A 21998-nucleotide genomic window follows, 5' to 3' on the forward strand; every position below is an offset into this window, starting at 1 on the left:
TTGTTTTTTTTTGTTGTTGTTGTTTTGTCTTCTTCTTCATTGTTTTTGTTTTTGTTTTCTTTTTTGTTTTGTTTTTTTTTGCTCTTTTTTATTTGTTTATTTGTTTTGGGTTTCTTTATTTTTGTTTCTCTGTTTTTTGTTTTGTTTTGTTTGTTTGGGGTTTTGGTTGAGTTTTTTGTTGTTGTTGTTATTGTTGGTTGGGGTTTTTTGGTTTTTGTTTTATTTTGTCTGGGGATTTTTGTTGTTGATGCTGCTGTTTTTCCTGCATTAACGTTCGGGCCAGAATCATCCATGATCCCTCATGTTACGATAAAAACGTCTTTCTGTGCCATACGGTTAACGTTCGCAAATTGAAACGTGTGAAACTGTACAGCGAAGCCTATTTGGTTTTACTGGTTTGACTTTAACAAAACGGGCCTGCAGATTTTATTCAGGGCCTGTAGATTTTAAAGCCTGCAGGCGGTAGCAGGCCCTGATGGACAACTGGCAAATTGAAGGATTCCAAGCACTGCTTCATACATTTTGTGAGGAATAGAGGGCAGCCAATAGCGTGACGAGCCAACGCTTTATCCACCCGGCTTCATGGGAGGTACAGTTTCGAGCCAGTCATGTGACGGCTGGACCCTTGCCCTTCCATGACTGTAATGCATAAAAATCACATCAAACACACCAAATCAATGCTCCATATATTTTAATCAACCAATATAATCAAATACTATGATACAATCTCATTTAAATCAGATCATTACCCACATACAAAACCTAACTGCGGGACAGTGTTAGGACAAATCAACAGCTTGGGTTAGGCGTCACTAGCGAACACTTTAACTGCTTGGCTACCCCACGGTTAGGTAAATTATCTTAGCAGACAATAAGCGTCAAGACTCCCATCTATTGACTACAGCATGTATGACTCCTGTATCTGGAAGACAAATAGAGAGTGGGTCAGTGGGTACGGTTCTACGCCGATTTCAGCAATATTCCAGCACCAGAAAATGGGTTCGAACCCAGGTATTCCATGTGACGTGTGGATAGGCTGCACCACTGCCTCGGAAAACAAACTAAAGTAAGGTCCGAAAACATATTCCCATATTCTCCTCATTGTGTAGATGTATTTTGACTAACTTTGCATCATTATTAACAGAGTAACATGTTCAAATGTAATGAAATGACTGAAAATATTGCTTTTTAGTTGACGTCATGACATGTTTTGTGCATTTTGTGACGTCGGTAAAAAGCGACATTGGTTTGATGATTAGTATATATCTTACCCAATTTCCATTAATTGTAGAGAAGGTCTCCTTTGCTGTGGCAGAATTTAAAATACTTTTTTACAAAACATACAATTGCTTTACCATTGAAATAAGTTTCTGAAAGCATCAACAATTAGATGGTTTAACTGAGTATCTTACTGTGAGCAACACGCGCACCTGTTTGGCATCATTTTAACGTGAATGAAAAATAATAAAGATCGCATTTAGAGTATGGAGGTGTTAGGATACGGACGTAAAGTTTGTCCAAATCAAGACATGACCTGGCTTATCTATTTTTAAACAAATTTCGTATAAATATTCTTTGAGTTAGATATCCTGCCATCACAATATGTTTTAATCGAATGTCAACTGATTGTATTATCGAAAACACAGACAATGAATCATAAAGCGGTTTTGACAAACTCGCACCTGGTCAATCAATACTTATTTTTCATAACTGTTTAGTCAATAAAACTTCACAAACAAATTCAATTCCTTTAAATATGTGTGCCTATACATTTCATAATATCATCAGTTTTACTAAGAAGGTTGAATTAAATCGCTGTTCATACATGTTCATATGAAACAGTAATATTAGCCCCAACATATTGAATATTGTACAGCACAGGAACTACATGTTGCACTAATGGTTACATGTGATCTAACACTTGTGTAAAGGCTAAAATGGGGTATACTACACTAAATGTGTCAATTTTCTATGTAAATATTATTCAAACAATAAAAATACCCACGTTGAATATGATGTTGAACAAGGCTAAAATTTAATGTAAGTACTGAAAATTTTTTCATGAAAAAATATCTGGCCGATACACAAAATATACATCATAACACTGAAAGTGTATCGGATTGATAGGGCGATTGTGTTTGCTCTTCTTCAACCGACCTTCACTTCAAAGAAATTGCCTAATATGTGCAATAATTTTGACGTGTGACATCACTATCGATGACCGATTTCTTCCAAAATGGCGAGGACTCTTCCCTTGATTCAGGAATCGTTTGTTCATAAATATGAGCTGTAAGTAATCAGAATGATTCTGACTATCTGAGTATTGTCATATGTTTTACCGTTTACACTGTAAATAACAGAAGCTAGAAATGCAGATAAAAATACTGATGTGGTTCTGTGATTTTGTGTCAGTCATGGCGTGACACTGTTGATTGGGTGTTAACTAGTTGTAGCTAATTGTCTTGTCAAGCTGCCATGATGAAAATACAGATCACTAATACAATTATGAAATCAAACAGCCATGCAGATTTCAATACTAAGTGATAATATGATCTTGAAATTATTGAAAATAATACTGTCGTGCAAGTTGAAATTAGCAGTTTTCAGATGGAATGTAAATTATAATTTCAAATTCTACCCTGCCCTTCTTGTGTTTTGGTGATTTTCGCTGCCACATTAGAAAGGGGAAAAATCTGACGTGTGATTATGCATCTGGGACCCTATACACAAAGTGAGTTTAGTTTTACACTGCCTTTAGCAATATTCCAGCAATAACACGACAGGTAGACTAGAAATGGCCTTAACCCATGGTACCCATGTGGGAAATTGAACCCCAGTCTTCCATCTGAAGAGCAAACACTTTAAACACAAGGCTACCAGACAGCCCGACTGACCCCAAAAACTAGCAATCAACTACATCTACACAATTCATCATGGGCTAATACAGTTACAGCCATCCCTGATACATGATTATAAACACAATAACATACCAAGCAGCGGCACCAAAACAACAACACATCACTGCTAAAACAGTCATCCCTAAAGATATATCAAATTCCTACAGGTCTAAATACTGACACTGAAGTAAGCATTGTTACCGAGAATGTCAAAATAGTGTTCAAGAAAAACAAAAGCTAGTAGAAACATACATAACAGGGTAAGTAGTGCAAAATCTGTGCTGAGGCATTTAGGCTTGTATAGGTCCTAAAGCAGAAGAAAGTCTGTTAGAAGCATGTGTTTACAAGCTGGCATTTTGTTTTTGAGTATTTGATGCCTTAGAATATGGAATGGAGGAGTACTTACGAATTAATAAAACAAACCTTGGCCCCCTTGGAAGGAATGTTAACTCTGATTCACTGATATAGAAGGAAAACAGAATAGGACTCAACAATCATCCTTGCTTCACACATAAAAGGCATTTAAATTAGTCAGTGAACTCGATATAGCTGATTGCTTTGGCACAGACAGCTTTTCTAAAAACATAGATTCTTATCTTGAATGCAGAAAGAGGCATAATAATACAACAGAAACAAAGAGATATGCAATAAAAAAACAACAAGCAGAAGTAGCAAGCATTATATCAGAGGAATGTTTAAGTATTCATTATGCAACATATATCACAGATCATTTGTATATATGATTATATATAGATACATCACAGATTTACATGCAATAACCCTTATCAACATTTGTGATATTTCTTATAATTACTTAATTGACAAAATATGTTTCACAAAATGATTGATTCATTTATATTAAAAAGCATCCAATCACACATGGAGGAAATGGACCACTTCATGTTATCATCAGGGGCAGTATTCACAAAGAAATTAAGAATTTTTCAAAGTCAAATCACAAGACAAAAGTGAAAAAAATTCTTTTTTCAAAAAGAGGGTTCATTTGTGACTTAAGTTATTTATTAAAACCACCCCATATCCTACATGCTGGGAAAAAAATATCATTCAAAATTGCTCACTGGCAGTTGGAATACATGTACACAACAAAGTTAAAGTGTATATCAAACCTTCACATCATCATTGTACAGTTCACTGTGAACATGAGGATTGAAGCGAGAATGTTGGGTTTAAAGCCCCAGATCCTGATACAACAAAGAGTGACCACTCAGCAGTGATTTCTATGTGATGTCTTACTCTGCTTTACACAGAATGTTAGCACCAAGACAGTTAATGAGAATATGCAACAGAACGAATATGTAGCAAGACTGATTAGGTACTCAGGCTTTCACCAATTAAGATTGGGTTGTAGGACCATTTGAGTCAGCATTTCCATTCCTGACAAATGGCTGTGAAACAAATTTATTACCCTTTAGATTATTTAGGCGCAAAATTCTAGCAAATGTTATGAGACAGTTATTCTGAAACATTTTTCCTGTGATAATGGACACAAAGCAATATGCCATGATTATAAGCGCAAACACCCAGTAGAGATTGATATTCAAAGGGACATAACTCCTGTGAGCTTAAAGACTGTTTTAAAGATAAATCTTTAAATTCAGTCTACTTCCACTTCAAAGCATAAAATATATTCTGAAAATGCTTTGATAAAAAGAGTTTTCCATGACTATAATAGTTGTCCTGATGAGCTGAATTTCAGAGTCTGCAGTCGCAAACTGTCAAAGTCAAGGTTGTGACCATACCATCAATTGGATAAGATGCACTCCTACCACAGTGAAACTTTAGAGTTCAGCATGGTTTCATGTGTATTAGGTATATACAAATCAAACGTTTTCTGATACTGCAATAAAGGGTAATAAAGTCTAATACTGACAAGACCTATATGACGTGTATTGGTATAGCCTCTGAAAATATACTCAGTGAAATTATTGAGGGATTAACAGTGTCCAGATTTTGCTAGCCAGTAGGGCTAGCTGTGCCTGAAAGTTACCAGACAAGAGAATAATTCACTAGCCTCAACTCTGAATGTAGAAACAAAGCAGAGGATTACAAAATGGTAAACTACCACCAAAAACAAACAAGAAAACACACGTTTGAATATCTTAAATATTTTTTTACCCTTAAACAACTTGTGTGAGTCATCTTTCAGCTGCTCATATGATGAGCATTTTATCAGGCCATAATCCCTCATGATTTAAAAATGTATTATAACATAACAAGTTAGAAACAGTGATATATTTACCAAATGACCACATGAAAATGCACAAGTTAGTGAATCTTCACAGTCACTGGCCTGACAGGATTGTTACTAGCCACAGGCTAGCAAGAGTCATATTAACAAAAGAATAAACTCCATATCATTGATTTCAGTTGCTGTTCAGTTGCTTATTACACCCACACTAACTGTCACCTGCCATGGATAAAACACTGACTGCATCAGCCATATGTTTTTGGTTACTACCATCATCTGCTTCTATCAGTTTTCATCCATTTTTTCAGTTCTACAAAACCCTCCTAACAATGTGATTGTCAAAAGCAACCGATTCTAAAATCATTAATCACACTGTCAGTGCCGTGTCCGAGAATAAGCAGTTGTTCATGTATAACACCCTTAATACCTTCGTGATGCTTCAATAATGATGTTTAGTATATAAGCAAGCCCTTACAACAACATTCTTTGTAACAGTATAAATGCTGACAAAAGGCACAAGGTGTTACCTGAGTTACCTCCCCTTATGGTATATACACTATTTACACATAAACTTCATTCACAAATATTGTCATGTATGGATTTCCCGCAATATGGTGATTTAGGTCACTAACATGTTCGCCTTTATAACTATGAACTTTATCTTAGCCTTTTATCATTCACCATTAGTGAGTAGACTGACATGAACACAAGTCATTAAAGGCACAATGTCACATTTTTTTCAAAACAATTTAGCTTAGAGCAGATATATTAGGGTATATGCATTCACTTTAGCTTCCTAATGATACGATAAAAGACTTCAAACTACAAAAGGGAGGTCACTCCCATAAGCACTTGACTAATATTTCAAAAGAAAATATGTTCAGGTCAGTCTGCCATACGTGACATCACTGTTGCAGTTGCCGACACATCTTCCCTTGACACCCAACCAGTGCCTGCAGCTCTTGACTGAGACGCGACAGAAGGCTGGCATCAGCTGACTTGTGCAGATTCATGAACTCATCTGGGTCTTTCTCAAGGTCATACATTTCAACAAAATTCTGAAAAATACAAAGGAAGCACATGAAGCATTGTCCAGTACTCATCATCAAGATCCCTTAAATGTAAACCATTTTAGTGCACCCTTATTATCTCTGGTTCATGAACATAGGGAAGGGCAGGTTACTCTAATTACAATAAAACTAAAAGGGAGGTCACTCTAATTACATAGCCAAAGGGAGACCGCTCTGATTACAGTGTAGCTTGCAAGAGATGATTGCAATGAGCTGTTGTTCCCTACATTGTTTGCAGGTTGGAAAAGGGAAGTAACTCCTGTAGACTGACACTGACCACGGAGTCCTGCATCTGGCAGTACTTGTAGTGCTGTGAGTCTGAGAGCTCTATCACACAGGCAAAGGTATTGTTGCGAGAGTCTTCACATGTACAGTACTTGTCACAGCCCTGCAACAAACAAGCAAACTTCATTATATCTAGTTAGGGACAAGAACAATTAAGGTCTGAAATATGTGAGCAAAATTCACAATTTTGTCCCTTTTTTCAGACTAATTTGCCTTTGGAAACAATTTTTTCTCAATTACTAGACTAATTGATATATAAAATAAATTGGATATCGTACTGACTATAACACACTACAATATGAATATAACACTGACATCTGACAAGTTTAAAGTAACTCTCACCAGTCGATATGACATGTTGTGTCTATCGCATGTTAGACAAAGCAACAAGTTGGGTATAACACTGTCCATCAGATACAGCAACAGGTCAGATATAACTATCAGATATAACAAGTGGGGTATAACACTGTTCCATCAGATACAGCAACAGGTCAGATATAACTGTTAGATATAACAAGTGGAGTATATCAGATACAGCAACATGGGCGATATAAGTTATAACACTGACTACTAGATACAGCAACAAGTTGAACATAACATATACCAACTTTCAGGAACTGTCCACATCCTGCAACTGAGTAGGAGTACTCCCCAGAGTGTTCCACGAGGAACTTGGTCCGGAATGGTGGAGGGGGGACTGTTGAAGCGGGTGACAGCAACCTCTGAACAAGGGACAAGCCATCGACTGTTCCGGGGACGCTGGAACCACTCAGTTCAATAAATGTGGGGGCGAGGTCTATGTTCATCACAGCATCCTGCAAACAGTAAAACAAACTTCCAGCCAAATCACTACTAGGTGGGGCTGTGACATGTCTGTCTTCAAGGTTCAAGAGGTTGATGAAATAGATGAAATTTGTAATTAGTGCATGTGGCAAGATTATTCGACATTCTGTTACCTCAGCTTACCTTAGTCTATCAGTCTGTCACATTTTTGATTTAAAAAGAACCTTAGAAACTTTCTCTAGTGGGGTAGGGTAGCCCAGTTTCTAGAACATTTAGACGTGATCTGGGTTAGATTTCCCCACATAGGAACAATGTATGAAGCCAGTTCTGGTGTTCTCGACGTGATATTGCTGAAATTCTGTGAAACAATGTGTATGCTTTCACCAATTCTTAAGTTTTCAGGTCTGACCATGAGTGTGTGAGTCAGTTCTACACTGCTTTTAGCAAATTCATGGTGGGTGACAGCAGAAATGGGCTTCACACACTGTACCCATGTGGAGAATCGAACCCGGGTCTTCATCATAAAGTGCAAACACTTCAACCTTTAGATACAGGCTACCCCACTGCCCAACTGACCAAGAACCTATTAGGTCAAACTGACCTCCACTGACCTGTCTGTATTGACCTGGTCTGATCCCTGGACCTCGGACCATGAGCGGGACTCGGATGTCAAAATCATACAGCTGTCGTTTGTCCATTGGAAGAGAAAATTGTCCTGAAAAACGAAGTATTTAGTTGAGCATTTACACATAAATTTAGCCACAACGTCTTCAAAATCATGAGCACTATGAAGGGATTTGGAGCATGGCCTTTTTCATCTGAAATCTGACGCCTTGTCGATATCATATGGGTCGCGGTCTGCACAGGTACTACAGAAATGTACCCCAGGTACCATTCTGCATACAAAAATGACTTCATTAGCCCTACAATGTCTGCTCAAATCTAGGTTATACAAAATATATATACAGGGTAAGCAACTCCAAAAATATTCTTATCAAACCGTATCTGCCCACAAAGTACCTTCATTTGTATAGATGTATAAGTTTCATACCAACTGTTGGGCAGGTGAATTTGAGAATCTGGCAGTCCGTCCGTATACCACTAACGTAATAAGTCTTTAGGAAGTAACTATGGTAACCCTAATAATAATCGCATGTGCATTTATACTGCCGTGCACTCCATACACTAGGTGAATGCTCGTAGCACTAGCAATCAAAGCATATCACACTATTTTTCCAGATAACCCTAGCTACCGGTGAGGCCCTAGAAGGTTCAGTCAAATGACTCATCCCACCAGGTACCCATTTTCGGATGAGTGAAAAAAGGCAATTTTGAGCAAACTCACTTTCTTAATTTGAAACCACATATATCATATGTGCTTCGTTGTGGGGCAATGACACTCTCAGGTCTAAAGCTGCAATACAGTCACCTATTCAAAGACTCTCCCTGCCCAGTGTTGTTTAACTTAAACTGATTTGTGACCAGAGCTTTGTGTACAGGACCATACACCACATAAATTTAAGACCTCGGTGTCTTCCACTTCATTTAAAAATCATGTTCTGATATTTTTTTCTTTCATAAGTAGTTACTATGGTTTTAAAAATCTCTGTCCAGGGTATGGAACCAACCTAGGTGATAGCCATTATCTGAGGAGAAGAATATGTAGGTATTGTCCAACAGCCCCTTCTTGTCCAGGGTGGTCACCACGTCCTCCACCATGTCCTCAACTGACAACAATGTCCTCCACCTGTGTACACAATTTCAAAACTTGTTCACTTGTTTTTTTGTGGTTTAATGATCAACACACCAGCTTTCCTACTAGTGGTGTTCCAATGATCAAAAATAATAAAACATTGATCAAAAGAAGGATTAAAAATAATTATCAATTGTAAAACACATATTTTCAATTTAATCCAGAGGTTCAAAAATATTTTTAAAAGCCACTTGCCACAGGTCACGTGACTTCAAGAAAGTGACTTGTGCTGACTAATTTTCCACTTGCAATGATTTTATGACTACTGATTTTATGTTTACTGGACTATTTATCGACGAGTTATAATTTCACACACTACTAGCTCTACTGTATTATTTATTAGTAGAGCTGTGACAATATATTGTAGTATCGATAATCGTGATACTGTTTCGCACAATAAATATATTGATACTTTTTTCGTACCATGATACATATTGTTGACCTAAAAATTCTTCATTTTTCATGAGAAATTGACGGTTGTGTCAAAATTGACACGGATACTTAATATCAAAACTATGTTTTAAAGCAAATTTCTAAAGATAGCATATCGTGATGTGAATCGAATCGTATTGTATCATTTCAAGATATCGTGATACGTATTGTATCGTGAATTTTCTGTATCATCACCCCTCTAATTATTAGTGCTAACTTTAATAGCTTCATTATGAGCAGACCTGAAATGAAATCAAAGTTTATTTGCAGTTTGAAACCATAAATGGAAATTATCTAGTAGTCCACGGACAAGTAAGATAGAATTATCTGATTGGCCGAAATGAAAACTGACTTCTCCCGAGCGTCGGGCGATAGGATTTTTTAACCCCTGTAATCTGAAATTTGTTGTTTTAGTATAACACACTAGAATGAAGTAAACTAACCATTAAATTTGATGAATATTCATGAACACATGCTCAACAGCATAAAGCTATCTTCAGTGTTTTCATAATAATTCCATATTCATCACTAATATAGATATTAATGTAACCTGTAAGTATGAATAAATAAATCTATTATGAACATCTATAATGAACATAATGAGGTATACTGATAAATATTTGTTGCATAAATAAACAGAATAATTCCATTAATATTTATCAGAAAAAAATGAGTAAAAACCCTTAAAATTGATGATTACATTAAACATGTATATATTTTTATTATAATCAATAATCAATCACTACACACTCCAATAATCGATAATGAATTTGATTTCCGATTCCAAACACTAATTTATTCTACAGTGAAACCTGTTTAAACTGGCATCTCACAGGACCAAAATAAATTGCCGGTTTAGTCAGGGAGCTGGATTAAACAGTCACAATTATTTTCCAACATGTCTGCCATTTACTTTTAATGCCTCTGGTGTTTATAAAGTATGACCATGCTAATTCTACAAGCGTTTGTTTCACTGCGCAATCACTATAGTTTGTTTGCAGTAAAAACAGAACGATGAATTTCATGTTAAGGCCAGACCAGTTCTATTTCTTGTGTTATGGATCCGCCTGCCATATTTTAACAAGCATAAGGAAAAAAATATAAATTCATTTCCCCCACTTAAAAATTAAAATCTTAATGTTTTATTGTCTAAAAATGTAAACTCACAAGAAAACACTTTTTTGGTTGTTTTTTTTCACCTATATTCACTTCATAAATTACCAAAAGTAAACAACTTTCAGTATTTAGAAGGAATATTACTTTGAATGGAAATTTTATTGTTATTCTTTTTCCTTTTTTTTTAGATTTTCAGAGGACAAAAATCCGTAAAGCAAGAAATAGAATTGTTCTGACCTAAAGAAAAGTAAATTAAAATTCTCATGCTTTTACCTTGCCAACTGAACATTTAAAGCTCAGAATTTTATTCAACTGAGGATGAAAGTTGTTTAGGAAAGCATCATAGATTCAAATTGCTATTACTGGTTTGTATTACAGGGGAGTAAGTGCAGTTGTCGGAACAGTGAAACAAGTGCATGTGAGGTACTTGATGAGTGTTAACTTAGACCAACCCATGTTGTTCTCAGCGTTTCATCTAATGTGAAAACAGACCAAAGAAGTATTATCGATGCCTGCAGATCTGTAATGGGAGGTTGTTTGTCAACACTGTCCTTTGTCCTGTTACTCACCTATTACGGAATATGTCATCAATATTCTGGATGATGTCATCAGGAATTGGAGTGAGAGCATTCTCTATCAGCCAATGTTTGTCCTGCAAGAAATAGTGAGTTTGTTTTATGCCACTTTTAGCAATATTCCAGCAAAATCATGGCAGGGGAGACCAGAAATGGGCTTCACACATTGTGAACATGTGTGGAATTGAACCCAAGTCTTCAGCAAGATGAGCGAACGCTTTAACCCCAAGGCTACCCCACCCCACAAAAAGAAATCTGAAATATCTTTGCCATTTTTCCAATCTGCAAATCAGGGTTTGAGATCCACCAACCAAGACAAGTAAGCAAGAAACACTTGGTTTAATCATCAAAGGAGACAACTTTTAAAACTATAAAGTCTCTCCTTCTTGAAATATTGTGTCAATAACTTCTTGGAGTGAGCGAAGGAGTTTGGATTAATTCAGCATTAAGGGACCATTCATAATTTATGGCTAGGGGGAAGATGATGATGATTTTACGGGGCAGTCACTTATTTTGTTCTGGTAAGGTGTGGGGGGTCATCAATATTGTACATAAAAATATTTTAAAATCATAAGAATACTAAAGGATGTAACTCTGCACAGAGATTCACAACATCAAAGACAACCGGACTCCTGCAACCCTTAAAATCATTCTGCTGTAGATGTTTTGCTGTCTATTAAAAACAATTTTTACCTTTCCATGCGTATTAAAACTGCCGTTCCTAGGAGCCGCACGGCTGGAGAAGTTCTGGCTGTACTGGGGGGCGGGGGTGAAGGGGCCATGGCAGGCAGGGGTGGACATCATCATGAAGAATGGCGCTGACCCACTGTGTTGAATATTTAGGAAGTCCATAGCTCGCCGGTGCTGTTATGCAAAGTCAGCAAATTCATATTTGTTGGATGAAATATATATTCAGTGTACAGTTTTCAAATGTTGTCAGCACCTGTGAAGATCAGAGATAGAATTTTTCAACAACATCCCATGCTTGTCGCATAAGGATTGGATGGTCAGACTTGGCTGACACATAATCGTATCCTATATGCGTAGATCACAGCATTGTCTGGCCCAGACTCGATTATTTACAAACCGCCACCATATAACTGGAATATTGCTGAGTGCAGTGTTAAAACAAAAAACAACCAGCCACACAAGGAAATAAGTTGTGGACACATACTATAACGTCTGTTAGGTAGTCTTTGTGGTAGTCATGCTTGTGCACCTCCTCTGTACCATTCACGGATAAACTGTAACCATAGTAACGAGAGTTTCCCACCTGCAACATACAAAAGAATAACTGAAATGCATTTTCTTATGCACAGAGATTCTAAATACAGATAGTATATTGCATACATCAGTCAACGTCTCTCAGAACTAAATCATACAAGCATTGTTGACATCAAATGGCATTTAGACCCTGGAAAACAATTTCATAAAATATGCTGAACAGCAGCAAACGAAACACAACCTTGGCTTTTTGTCAAGTTTCTAAATAGATGACATAAACATGAACACTGACTTTTATGAGATGTTATTGTTCGAAACTCATGTTTCTTTTGTTGTTCAGTATAGAATATAGCTGCACTAAAAATAGAGCAGACCAGTACAGTTCTTAATTCCATCAGGTGTGACAATGTAGACTTGCCCAGTGATTCTTGACTTGTGTTGGACGCCTTTGATAATTTAGGCTCAAGAATCTAGGAGACATTACAACCATCCATGACAGGAGCTGATCAAAGATTTTGGACAATGTGGGGGGGGGGGGGGGGGTCCAAAGGTTAGGGGGAAATGATTCCCAGGGAAAATGTTTTCAGGGGAGATGAGGGCATGCACACCTGCAACCCCCTCTGGATCTTCTCTTGCAGGATGAGACACCATGGGGCTGAACAACTGCCATCTTTAGTCATCAATAGTATTATGTCAATCTTATATATCCAAAGCCATTTGCCATTAAAGCCAGGTCTCAGCATTCAAAATAATCACCAGCCTGGTGGTCCAGCACCAGTTGTTATTGTATTGGGCCAGCAGTTTCAATTTCTGCAGGCCCTTGTGACCTTAAGTAAGTTATATCATTTTCTACAACTGGAATCATTCCTACATTTTTATTCTTTATTAAAATGTGGAAATCACCCATGATTCATCATGTTAAGATAACTTGCAGTTTCACTTCCTGGCATTTCAGCACTTTTCAAGACAGGAATGAAAATTCTGCACCAACAAACTGGGGTTTTTTGTCGTGGAAATTGTTACAGTATAGTGTATTTTGCTGCTGTTGGTCTGACTTTAACAAATGGGCCTCCAGACTTCATTCACTGACAATAGATTTTAAAGCATGCATGTAGCTTCAGGCCCTGATGGCCAATCAACAAATTAAAGTATTGCAAACACTGCTTGCTCTTGATTCTGATTTGAATTGCATAATAGCAAAAGAAGCTGTCAAATGAAATCGCACTGTTCTGTCTGATGACATGCACTTAAATCCATTCTAACTTTGTCACCGTTGAATGAATAAGAATCATAAGTGCAATAACTGGGTAAGTTATCAGTGGTGGGAAATAGTTTCCAAATTTTGCTAACCATTTGGGCTAGCTATGCCTGAAAGTTACTAGCCCACAAAATAATTCACTCACCCAAAATCTGAATGTGGAAACTAAGCAAAATGTTACAAAAAGACAAGAATACGATATTGTCGGCATGTCATGGGTTTCATCATTAAACTGCTAATATGATGAAAAGTTTTATCAGAAAATAATCTTGAATGATTTAAAAGTGCATTATATATAATGCCATGAAAAAATCAGCAGAAAGTCGGGCTAGTGACTGTGGAGAATTTACTGGCCCGACTAGACTTTCACTAGCCATGGGCTCATGAGCCAGTGGGTATTTCATACACTGTGTGTTATGCAAGGAACGTCGGTACTCACCAACCCCATCCACCAGTCCCAGCCCGGGGGGATGTGCTTTACTCCGCCCGTTTTGGTAAATCCATACTGAAAAACACAAAGCAAGAACCAATAAGACTCTCTGTGTACATGCAAGAATCATGTTTATGTATTCATGGAGGGAATGGTTAATGATTATTACAGGAATATAATATAATAATTAATATTCCTTACAAGCAGAACAAAACTAGACTCACTCACTCATGATTTGTTCATTGAGGAGGACACTCATTTGTTCTTTGAGGAGGACATTCATTTGTTCATTGAGGATGTTCATTTGTTCATAGAGAAGGGTGTTCATTTGTTCATTGAGGAGGATGGTTTTTTTCTCAAAACCCCACCACCAACAACTCACTCACTCCAGTACAAGTCACACTGAAGTTTTACTGGTCTTGACAAAGGGGCCAAATTGTCTTAGATAAAAAATCTGATACAAACGATTAGACTTCCTCCTTGTCCAACAAATGAAACCTGGATTTGCTTGCCTGATATCCATAAGCACTGCTTCCTTATTGTTGATAAACTTACAAGTTTAGTTTCACACCGCTTATATTCCACTAATATCATGACAAGGGACACCAGAAATTGGCTTAACACATTGTACCCATGTGGGGAATCAACCCGTGTCTTCAGCTTGATGCATGATCTCTTTAACCTCTAGGCTACCCCACCTTGCAGGCCTACACAGTAGTGAGTGTATTTTATTTTGCAATGCCATGGCTCAGGACACCAGAAATTGGCTTCACACATTGTAACCATGTATTGGATCAACCCGGGTTTTCAGCACGATGAGCGATCACTTTAACCACTTGGCTACTCCACTGCCCCGATTACGTCATAAACGATTTTATAAGTGAGATTAGAACACTTAACAATCTAATCAGTTAACATTTTAACAATCTAATCATTTAACATTTTAACAATCTAATCAGTTAACATTAACGCTTGTATTACAGTATTCACAGAAGTGCTGGAGCAATTGATCGAATAGTCAGCAGTGAATAATTATTGTTTTACACATCATTGTGTAGACTGATGCACATATCAGTCACTGGATTATCTAGTCCAGATTCGAATATTTACAGACTGACACATGTAACTGGAATATTGTTGAGCGGCATCATTAGGCAATAAACTAACAAACAAACAAAACACAAACACAGAAATAACTACCTGGTTAAGATATTTCCCTGCAAAGAAGTTGGTATAACCCTGTTTCTTGAGGTAGACAGGGAATGCTTCTCTCTCCTCATTCACCTGAAACTGTTGGCTGCTACAGTTGCCCTCTACTGAGTTGTTCAGGGCGCCATGGTTGTGGACAAACTTCCCAGTAAGGATACTGGACCTGCTAGGACAACACAGGGGGCTCGACACAAACTGAGGAAAAAATATGAATGGAGAACATCCTAAACTTTGTATAACATGAAGTGGAAAGAAAAAAATAAATAGGTAATGAATGATGAAAGAAATGGAGTGTATTAATTTAATTGAATATAAGTATATGCTGCATATTAAACTTGTTCAAATAAAACTAAATACATGAACACTGAAACACCTTTAACATGTCCAATTGAATCAAATACACTGAACATTTTTAAAACACGCAGAACCATGTTAAACATGAATGTCCCATGAAGATCCGTGTTAGAACTGATCTTCAGTAAACCATGCATCCATGCATGTCATTACAGGGAACTAAGAGGATCAGTAACCCGGCTCGCTAACTTGGTTGACACATGTCATCGTATCCCATTTGTGCGGTACCAGGCTCATGATGTTGATCACTGGAATATCTGATCCAGACTCGATCATTTACAGATTGCCACTGTTTAGCTGGAATATTGCTGAGTGTGCAGTAAAACTCATTCCTACACCTAACATGATAACAAGGTGTGACAGAAGGAAAAGAAGATATTGTTTTCAGTTCCTGTATGACAGACACAAGAGAAGCTTACACTCAACAAACTAGGATTCAAATGAGATATGAAACAGTTATTGACACTGTTAGTGTTGTCAGATATTAAAATTCTTTAATTCATCATTTTTCTTATTTGCGCATACACCTGCATAAATGTAATTACTGAATACACGTTAAGCAATTCATTATTTTTCATATCATATGTGATATTCAAAGTTTTACTTTAGTTACAGTCTCAAGATATTGTTTTATACATACCATATTATTGAAAATAATTCCATTTTCTCCTATCAGCTTGGTGATCTTTTGAATAGGAGTCTGCAAAATGTGAGGGAAATCATATATAAAAACAAATACATGTATTATAATTTGCAGCATATAAGCATGATAATCATGCATTACAAAAACATGACTGCAGGCTGAAATGTATTCATGGACTGCACTGTTTCATACACATATGCACCCAGCTGTTGGAAAATCCATAAACAAAATATTCAGTCACTCACATCTCATAGACAAAAATTCATAGTAAACTTATCAACAAAACATATCAGCATTGGTTTATAACACATACAAATTAGATTAATAAAAGGAAAAATTGTTTCTAACTGTAGGCTGGAAAATGATAAATCAGAGGTACAGACAAGCTGCATATCTGTGTAAATTTTGCAAATGTTTATATGAAAACCATATTCCTATTGCATACAAGCATGCTTGAATTTTTGTAAATACTCAACATATTTGGTCTTAGATGTGTACAAACCAACATTGTCAAATCTTAGCTTACGTACCAGTGGACATACAAAACAACTGAAGCATACTGAGAGGTTCTATTTCAATAGTTAACGTGGCAACTTATGGTCTTTCTTATTGTTTCTCATATTACAGATGCAATATATAGAGGATACTAAACAACCTTCCGTGTAATACCATTTTTATTAATGATTAATGTTAATGATTTGATAATAAATATGTAACCAGTTTAATAAAAATGATATTTCTCGGAAGCGAGTTTAGTATTCTGTATAGTACTCGCCAACATAAATTGACAGAAACTGCCGCTGTGTGGGGACTGTCACCTTTCCGCGAGTCAAGCAAGGTCTAGTAAAATTGCGACATCGGCATTAGCATTGTGACATCACAACTTTGAACCATTTTGACGTCATACGTCAAGCGGTATTACACTCGTGCAATATTGCCGTAAAATATTACACTGCAGTATCTTCAACGGGCGAGTAATAAAAACAACAAACATGCAAACCAACATTAACCTTTAATATATGCTTACAGTTAACAGAAAATGGCAAAATACCCAAATGAGTTTAAGTGAGGAGGGCATTACATATTTGGTTACTCAAAGGACACTTTAGATACCTAGTTAAGATGAACTCGACCAAGTGCAGAAATGAGAGAACCAAAAAGTTATCTGTAGCTTTGATAAATGGAGATTCAATTTTCCTGCACAGTTAATCCCCAGCTCATAAAGGATCATGACTCTAACAGTGATTCAAGGTAGGAAAGCAAACACTCTCACAGTCCCACAACCACATTATTTTCCCCACTGCGCAGTACTGCCTACAGGGCTTATGCTCTAAGTGATGCAAGTCTACACTTCCCAAGGTTCTGGATCTCCCATTTCACTGCTCATCTTTTCAGTTTAAATGGGTTTATTTATTACTATCAATATTATGTATATTCAGTGAGCAAGCGTTTGTCTAGAAAGTAGAAAAGTCATCAATAGTGAGAAATGGAGAGCAGTGAGCTGACCTGCACCTGGGAATATTTTACCAATGTCTCTTAGTCCCTGAAATTTATTATTTCCCTTCTGTTCAGCCCTTTCTTTAACTACAGCTACTCTGGCCAGATCACTGATCCTGTCTTGTCTGGATTACTGTAAGAGTCAATTTGTGGGTATATTCTGGAGATCATGCAGCTGAACAGACTGCAGATGATACGGAACAGAACTTCCCATATGTAAGCATCATATCTCCCTGACCCTAAAGTCACTGCACTGGCTGCTAATCAGCCAGAGGACTGATTCTTAGATAATTTCTTTCATCTACAAGTATCTTCACAACACTGACCCCACCTATCTTGAGGAGATATCGACTACAAACCCCCTAGAAATCTCCAATCATCTGACCAAGTACTCTTGACTGCACTGAAATATTTTGGTACTCAATCCTTTTCTCGTGCAAACTGCTTTATTGTGGAGCTCTCTCATTTAACCTGAAGAGTGCATCCTTGCGCATGCATGCAAGCACTCACATGCACTGATGATGTCCCTAAATGACGTGTAACTATAGCAACACATCAAACTTCTGAATCTTGACCTAACTTTTTATTTATTTAAATGGACTGATATGCTCATATATTTCTACCAAGATATTCACTAACTGACTGTCAGTCCAAGCCAAACGTTGTCACTGACTTGAGTCAGAAATTCAATGTTTCTCATCGTCAAACGCCTCTGCGTCAGCTGTTGTGTCACCGTTTAATCGACAGCTGCGATGGAGTCGGAATGAGATGACATATCTGTTAATATGTCACGAGTCTAGAATTGTCATTGTCATTGTGACTGTCACCAGAGTCAGCAGACCTATGGTCGATACTCATACTGTCGATAACCAGCTGATAATATGCGTACACTAAATAACTAAATACATTTAACATTTGATGATGCATCAGCCTACCTGACCTCCGATGACAACATCCTGGTCATCTGTCAACACAAACACGATGTTCGGGGGTTTGGCACGGCATTGTAACAGAACAACCACAAAAAAACAGCAGACCGCAAGTTGGTTCCTTGAGGAAGCGGCCATCTTGATGGTCATATGATGTAGTCACGTGATAACAATGGCACTGACTTGCCACACTTTTTCTGTCAGCGACAGTTCGAATCCGCAAGTAAACATCATGATTACAGATAACTGTGTTTTGTATTCCTCTACCTTTTGTGTACATATACCCTCATTTAATTTAAGAATAATTTGAAAACATTATATAAATCCTGAATTTATGGCTTCATTAAAAAAGATGATACAGAAATATGTTCAAAATGCAACAATAAATTTTTATGACTACATACAGTAAATTCCTAAAATACCCTCTGCCTCTGAGTGCTAGAGTTAGAGTCACTGACGTATTACCTCCATACAATACTGCACCCTGAATTCAATTTACTTTGGCACACTTTAGTTTTAAAAAAAGTTATGAAAATCATGAAAGCAAGGTCAGGTGTTGCTTGCAGAACCGTTTTATTGACAAAGATATCACAATTTCGACACTGGAAATAATGTTTCAGTTACATGCATTATTTCACAGGATAATCATCTGTGTGTTAGACATTCACGTACACAGATAAGAAAATTACTGATCTCAAATCACACTGACAATATTTAATGCATCAACTCTACCCCTAGAATCACATCTAGTAAGGTGGATTTACAAATTACAATCACTTTGGAAATGTTATTTAGTTACATCACAGCATGCTATCTTAATGTGAGAGGAAGCACAGTAGACTGAGTGACTGACAGGAGAGGGGAGGGTCAGTGGTTCAGTTCTGGCAGCAGAGTGGTACTTGATGTTTCCCTGCCTGGTACTCATCATTAATGAGATACGTGAAGGAATGGTTGAGACTGAGGCAGTATAATGTGGATGAGTGGGGCTTGGTGTGTCACTGGACTAGTACTATAAAAATTGCATAATTATGGACTAGTAAAAGCGGGCACAAACGCAGAGATGCACACACAGGTGCATGGACACATCCACAAGCATACATACTATTCCACATATTGCCATGACAATACCACACAACTCCCACTTACCAAACCACGTCACACTACACCACTCACACCACCACACCAACCACTGCATGCCACATGCCATGCCACGCAACACCACACCCACATGCATTCGTCATGCCAAGCCAAGCTATGTCATGCTACACCAAACCCACAAACATCTCAATGAAAGTGCATGTTCTTTGTAACATTAATCCCATTTTACCAAACCATCCATAAGGTGGGATGGAAGCTGAAATCATTTGAACTGATGAAGATAATAGATGTTACATAACTCGTAAACCCTACACGTACAGGTGGTGTGTGGTACTCACACAGCATTAGAGTCATAATATCATAATCCTCATAAAAACTGCATAAAAACTAATGAAGAATGATTTTGCATAAGAAACAGATTCTCATCCTCATGTCTACTATTATCAGTTATATCAACACTCGTTGATAAAGGTAAAAATATATCCCATCATTCTGATTGTGTCTCTGTGCCCATACCATGCTGATGATGACTTAACTCTTGGGCTCAGTCAGGTCAAAGTTTCTACCCGGGTACCCCACAACCTATTACCCTACCCTAACCATACACCCATTATATAAATTCTGGAAAACAAATTTGAAAGAAGTGGCAATACATTCTTCAGCTCACAGGCTACAATTTTGAGTTTACTCAATATTTTAACAATGCATTACATTCAAAACATGTACAGGAGACTGTAAATTATGTCTAAGTCTTCAAAGACAATGCAACTATTTAATCATGAAAGAATAACATACTACATTGTTTTTTCTATTTTATCACATGATCATAATGGGTACCCAGGTATTGAGATGGATACCTGGGTCCAAATAATTACCCACCAGTTCTGGGTATCCGTGTTACCCAGTCGCACCTGATTCATTTTGATAAATCTGCCTAAATTATATTGAAATGTGATGTAACTGAAAAACAATTCTCAAAACTATGTCAACCCACACCCACTCATGCTCACTCATTAACATACATCTTTACAAAAAAAACACATCTTCACAAAAATTACCATGATAATATCTATCAATATCATTCTGTCAAATTGTATATATCACAATAAGTTCTTTCAATGTTATTATCAAAATACAACACTGGAAGAACAGATGTGACGTAAAGAACTATTTACATGAGACATCTGTATTTTACATAAAATACTGAAAACATGGTGGGACTGTTATAATGATTTTGATAACAATGAAAGCTGTCTAAACCCAAATCTGTCCAATCCAGCAACTTTCTCAACATCGGCATATATTCTCAGTCCCATCTGTGACCTCTACAATCTGGCATATTGTCTAAACTGGATTGTTTCTTCAGTCCCAGTAAGTGCCGTTTTAGACAGCTTCCACTATATGTAATGGAAATTATCTTAACATAGGTACTGAGAATAAATAAAGTCTTAATTTACCAAAGCAGACTTGTCCAAAAGATGTAATCTACCAATCAAGTTGAACAGATTAAATACAGTCCACACTTGAAGCTGAAAATAACCCATGGCCGATGGTGTCATCACTCACTAAAAAAATGTTGATTTCTTTCAGACATTTCTGCATTTTTGCCAAAACATACTTTTTCAAAATTGATGACTAAGGTCAGACCAGTTTTATTTCTTTTTTGACAGATCTGTCTGTCGTAGTTAGTAAGTAATTTTCCCTCCTAAAAAGTATAACTGCCAAATTTTTTAGATTGTTTTTGTTGCTCCATATACAGTTCATGAAATGCAACAAGTAAAATATATTTAGTATTTAAAAGGAATAATACTGGTGATTTTTTCCCCATCAGACTTTTTAATGAGGACAAAAATACGTACAACAAGCAATAAAATTAGTCTGAGCTAATCAAACAATATTCAGTTTATGATCACTAATCACTAACATACATTAATAGCTAGCCATATGCAAGAACCATTTGATATTCTGGGTGGGTCTGGGGTCCTTTGGTAAGTAAACATTGGTCCATAAGTTTTCATACAAAAACACTTAGGAATATATTACAAGCAACATTTTCACAATGAACACGTCAAAGCACTGATGAACAGCTGCACTTATGTGTACAGTTTTGTTAAGAATTTTCAGTGTGTGTCATCATTCATGGAACTCATGACAATAATGTTTTCAATGTTACAAATTTTATTTTACAATACTTCAGTCTCTGTGAAATTTAGTTTAGAACAGTTGCCTGAAGTAA

The 21998-nt window shown here is 36.9% G+C and overlaps 1 protein-coding gene across 1 annotated transcript; it reads right to left on the reverse strand.

The window, feature by feature from the left end:
• Nucleotides 1–676: 676 nt before the first annotated feature.
• On the reverse strand, nt 677–18805 carry LOC137261351 (N-acetylglucosamine-6-sulfatase-like). The gene is made up of 12 exons (XM_067799093.1): nt 18671–18805; nt 16236–16295; nt 15233–15436; nt 14042–14107; nt 12295–12393; nt 11814–11984; nt 11115–11197; nt 8873–8991; nt 7856–7959; nt 7070–7276; nt 6454–6564; nt 677–6164 (listed from the first exon to the last, which is right to left on the reverse strand). Exons 1-12 carry the CDS (start codon nt 18800–18802, stop codon nt 6012–6014), a joined length of 1509 nt encoding a protein of 502 aa, XP_067655194.1. The 5' UTR covers nt 18803–18805; the 3' UTR covers nt 677–6011.
• Nucleotides 18806–21998: the final 3193 nt, after the last annotated feature.

This window comes from Haliotis asinina, chromosome 14 (genome assembly GCF_037392515.1).
Source record: "Haliotis asinina isolate JCU_RB_2024 chromosome 14, JCU_Hal_asi_v2, whole genome shotgun sequence".
Taxonomy (NCBI): Eukaryota; Metazoa; Mollusca; class Gastropoda; order Lepetellida; family Haliotidae; genus Haliotis; species Haliotis asinina.

Bases quoted from the DNA above. Each gene is read 5' to 3' on its own strand.
- LOC137261351 (XM_067799093.1), bottom strand. From the start codon at position 18,802: ATGGCCGCTTCCTCAAGGAACCAACTTGCGGTCTGCTGTTTTTTTGTG. The intron at 12,394-14,041 runs GTGAGTACCGAC...TGTATGTTGCAG, and splicing joins GGGACTGGTGGATGGGGTTG to GTGGGAAACTCTCGTTACTA. The intron at 7,960-8,872 runs GTTGGTTCCATA...TTCGTTTTTCAG, and splicing joins AGATAATGGCTATCACCTAG to GACAATTTTCTCTTCCAATG.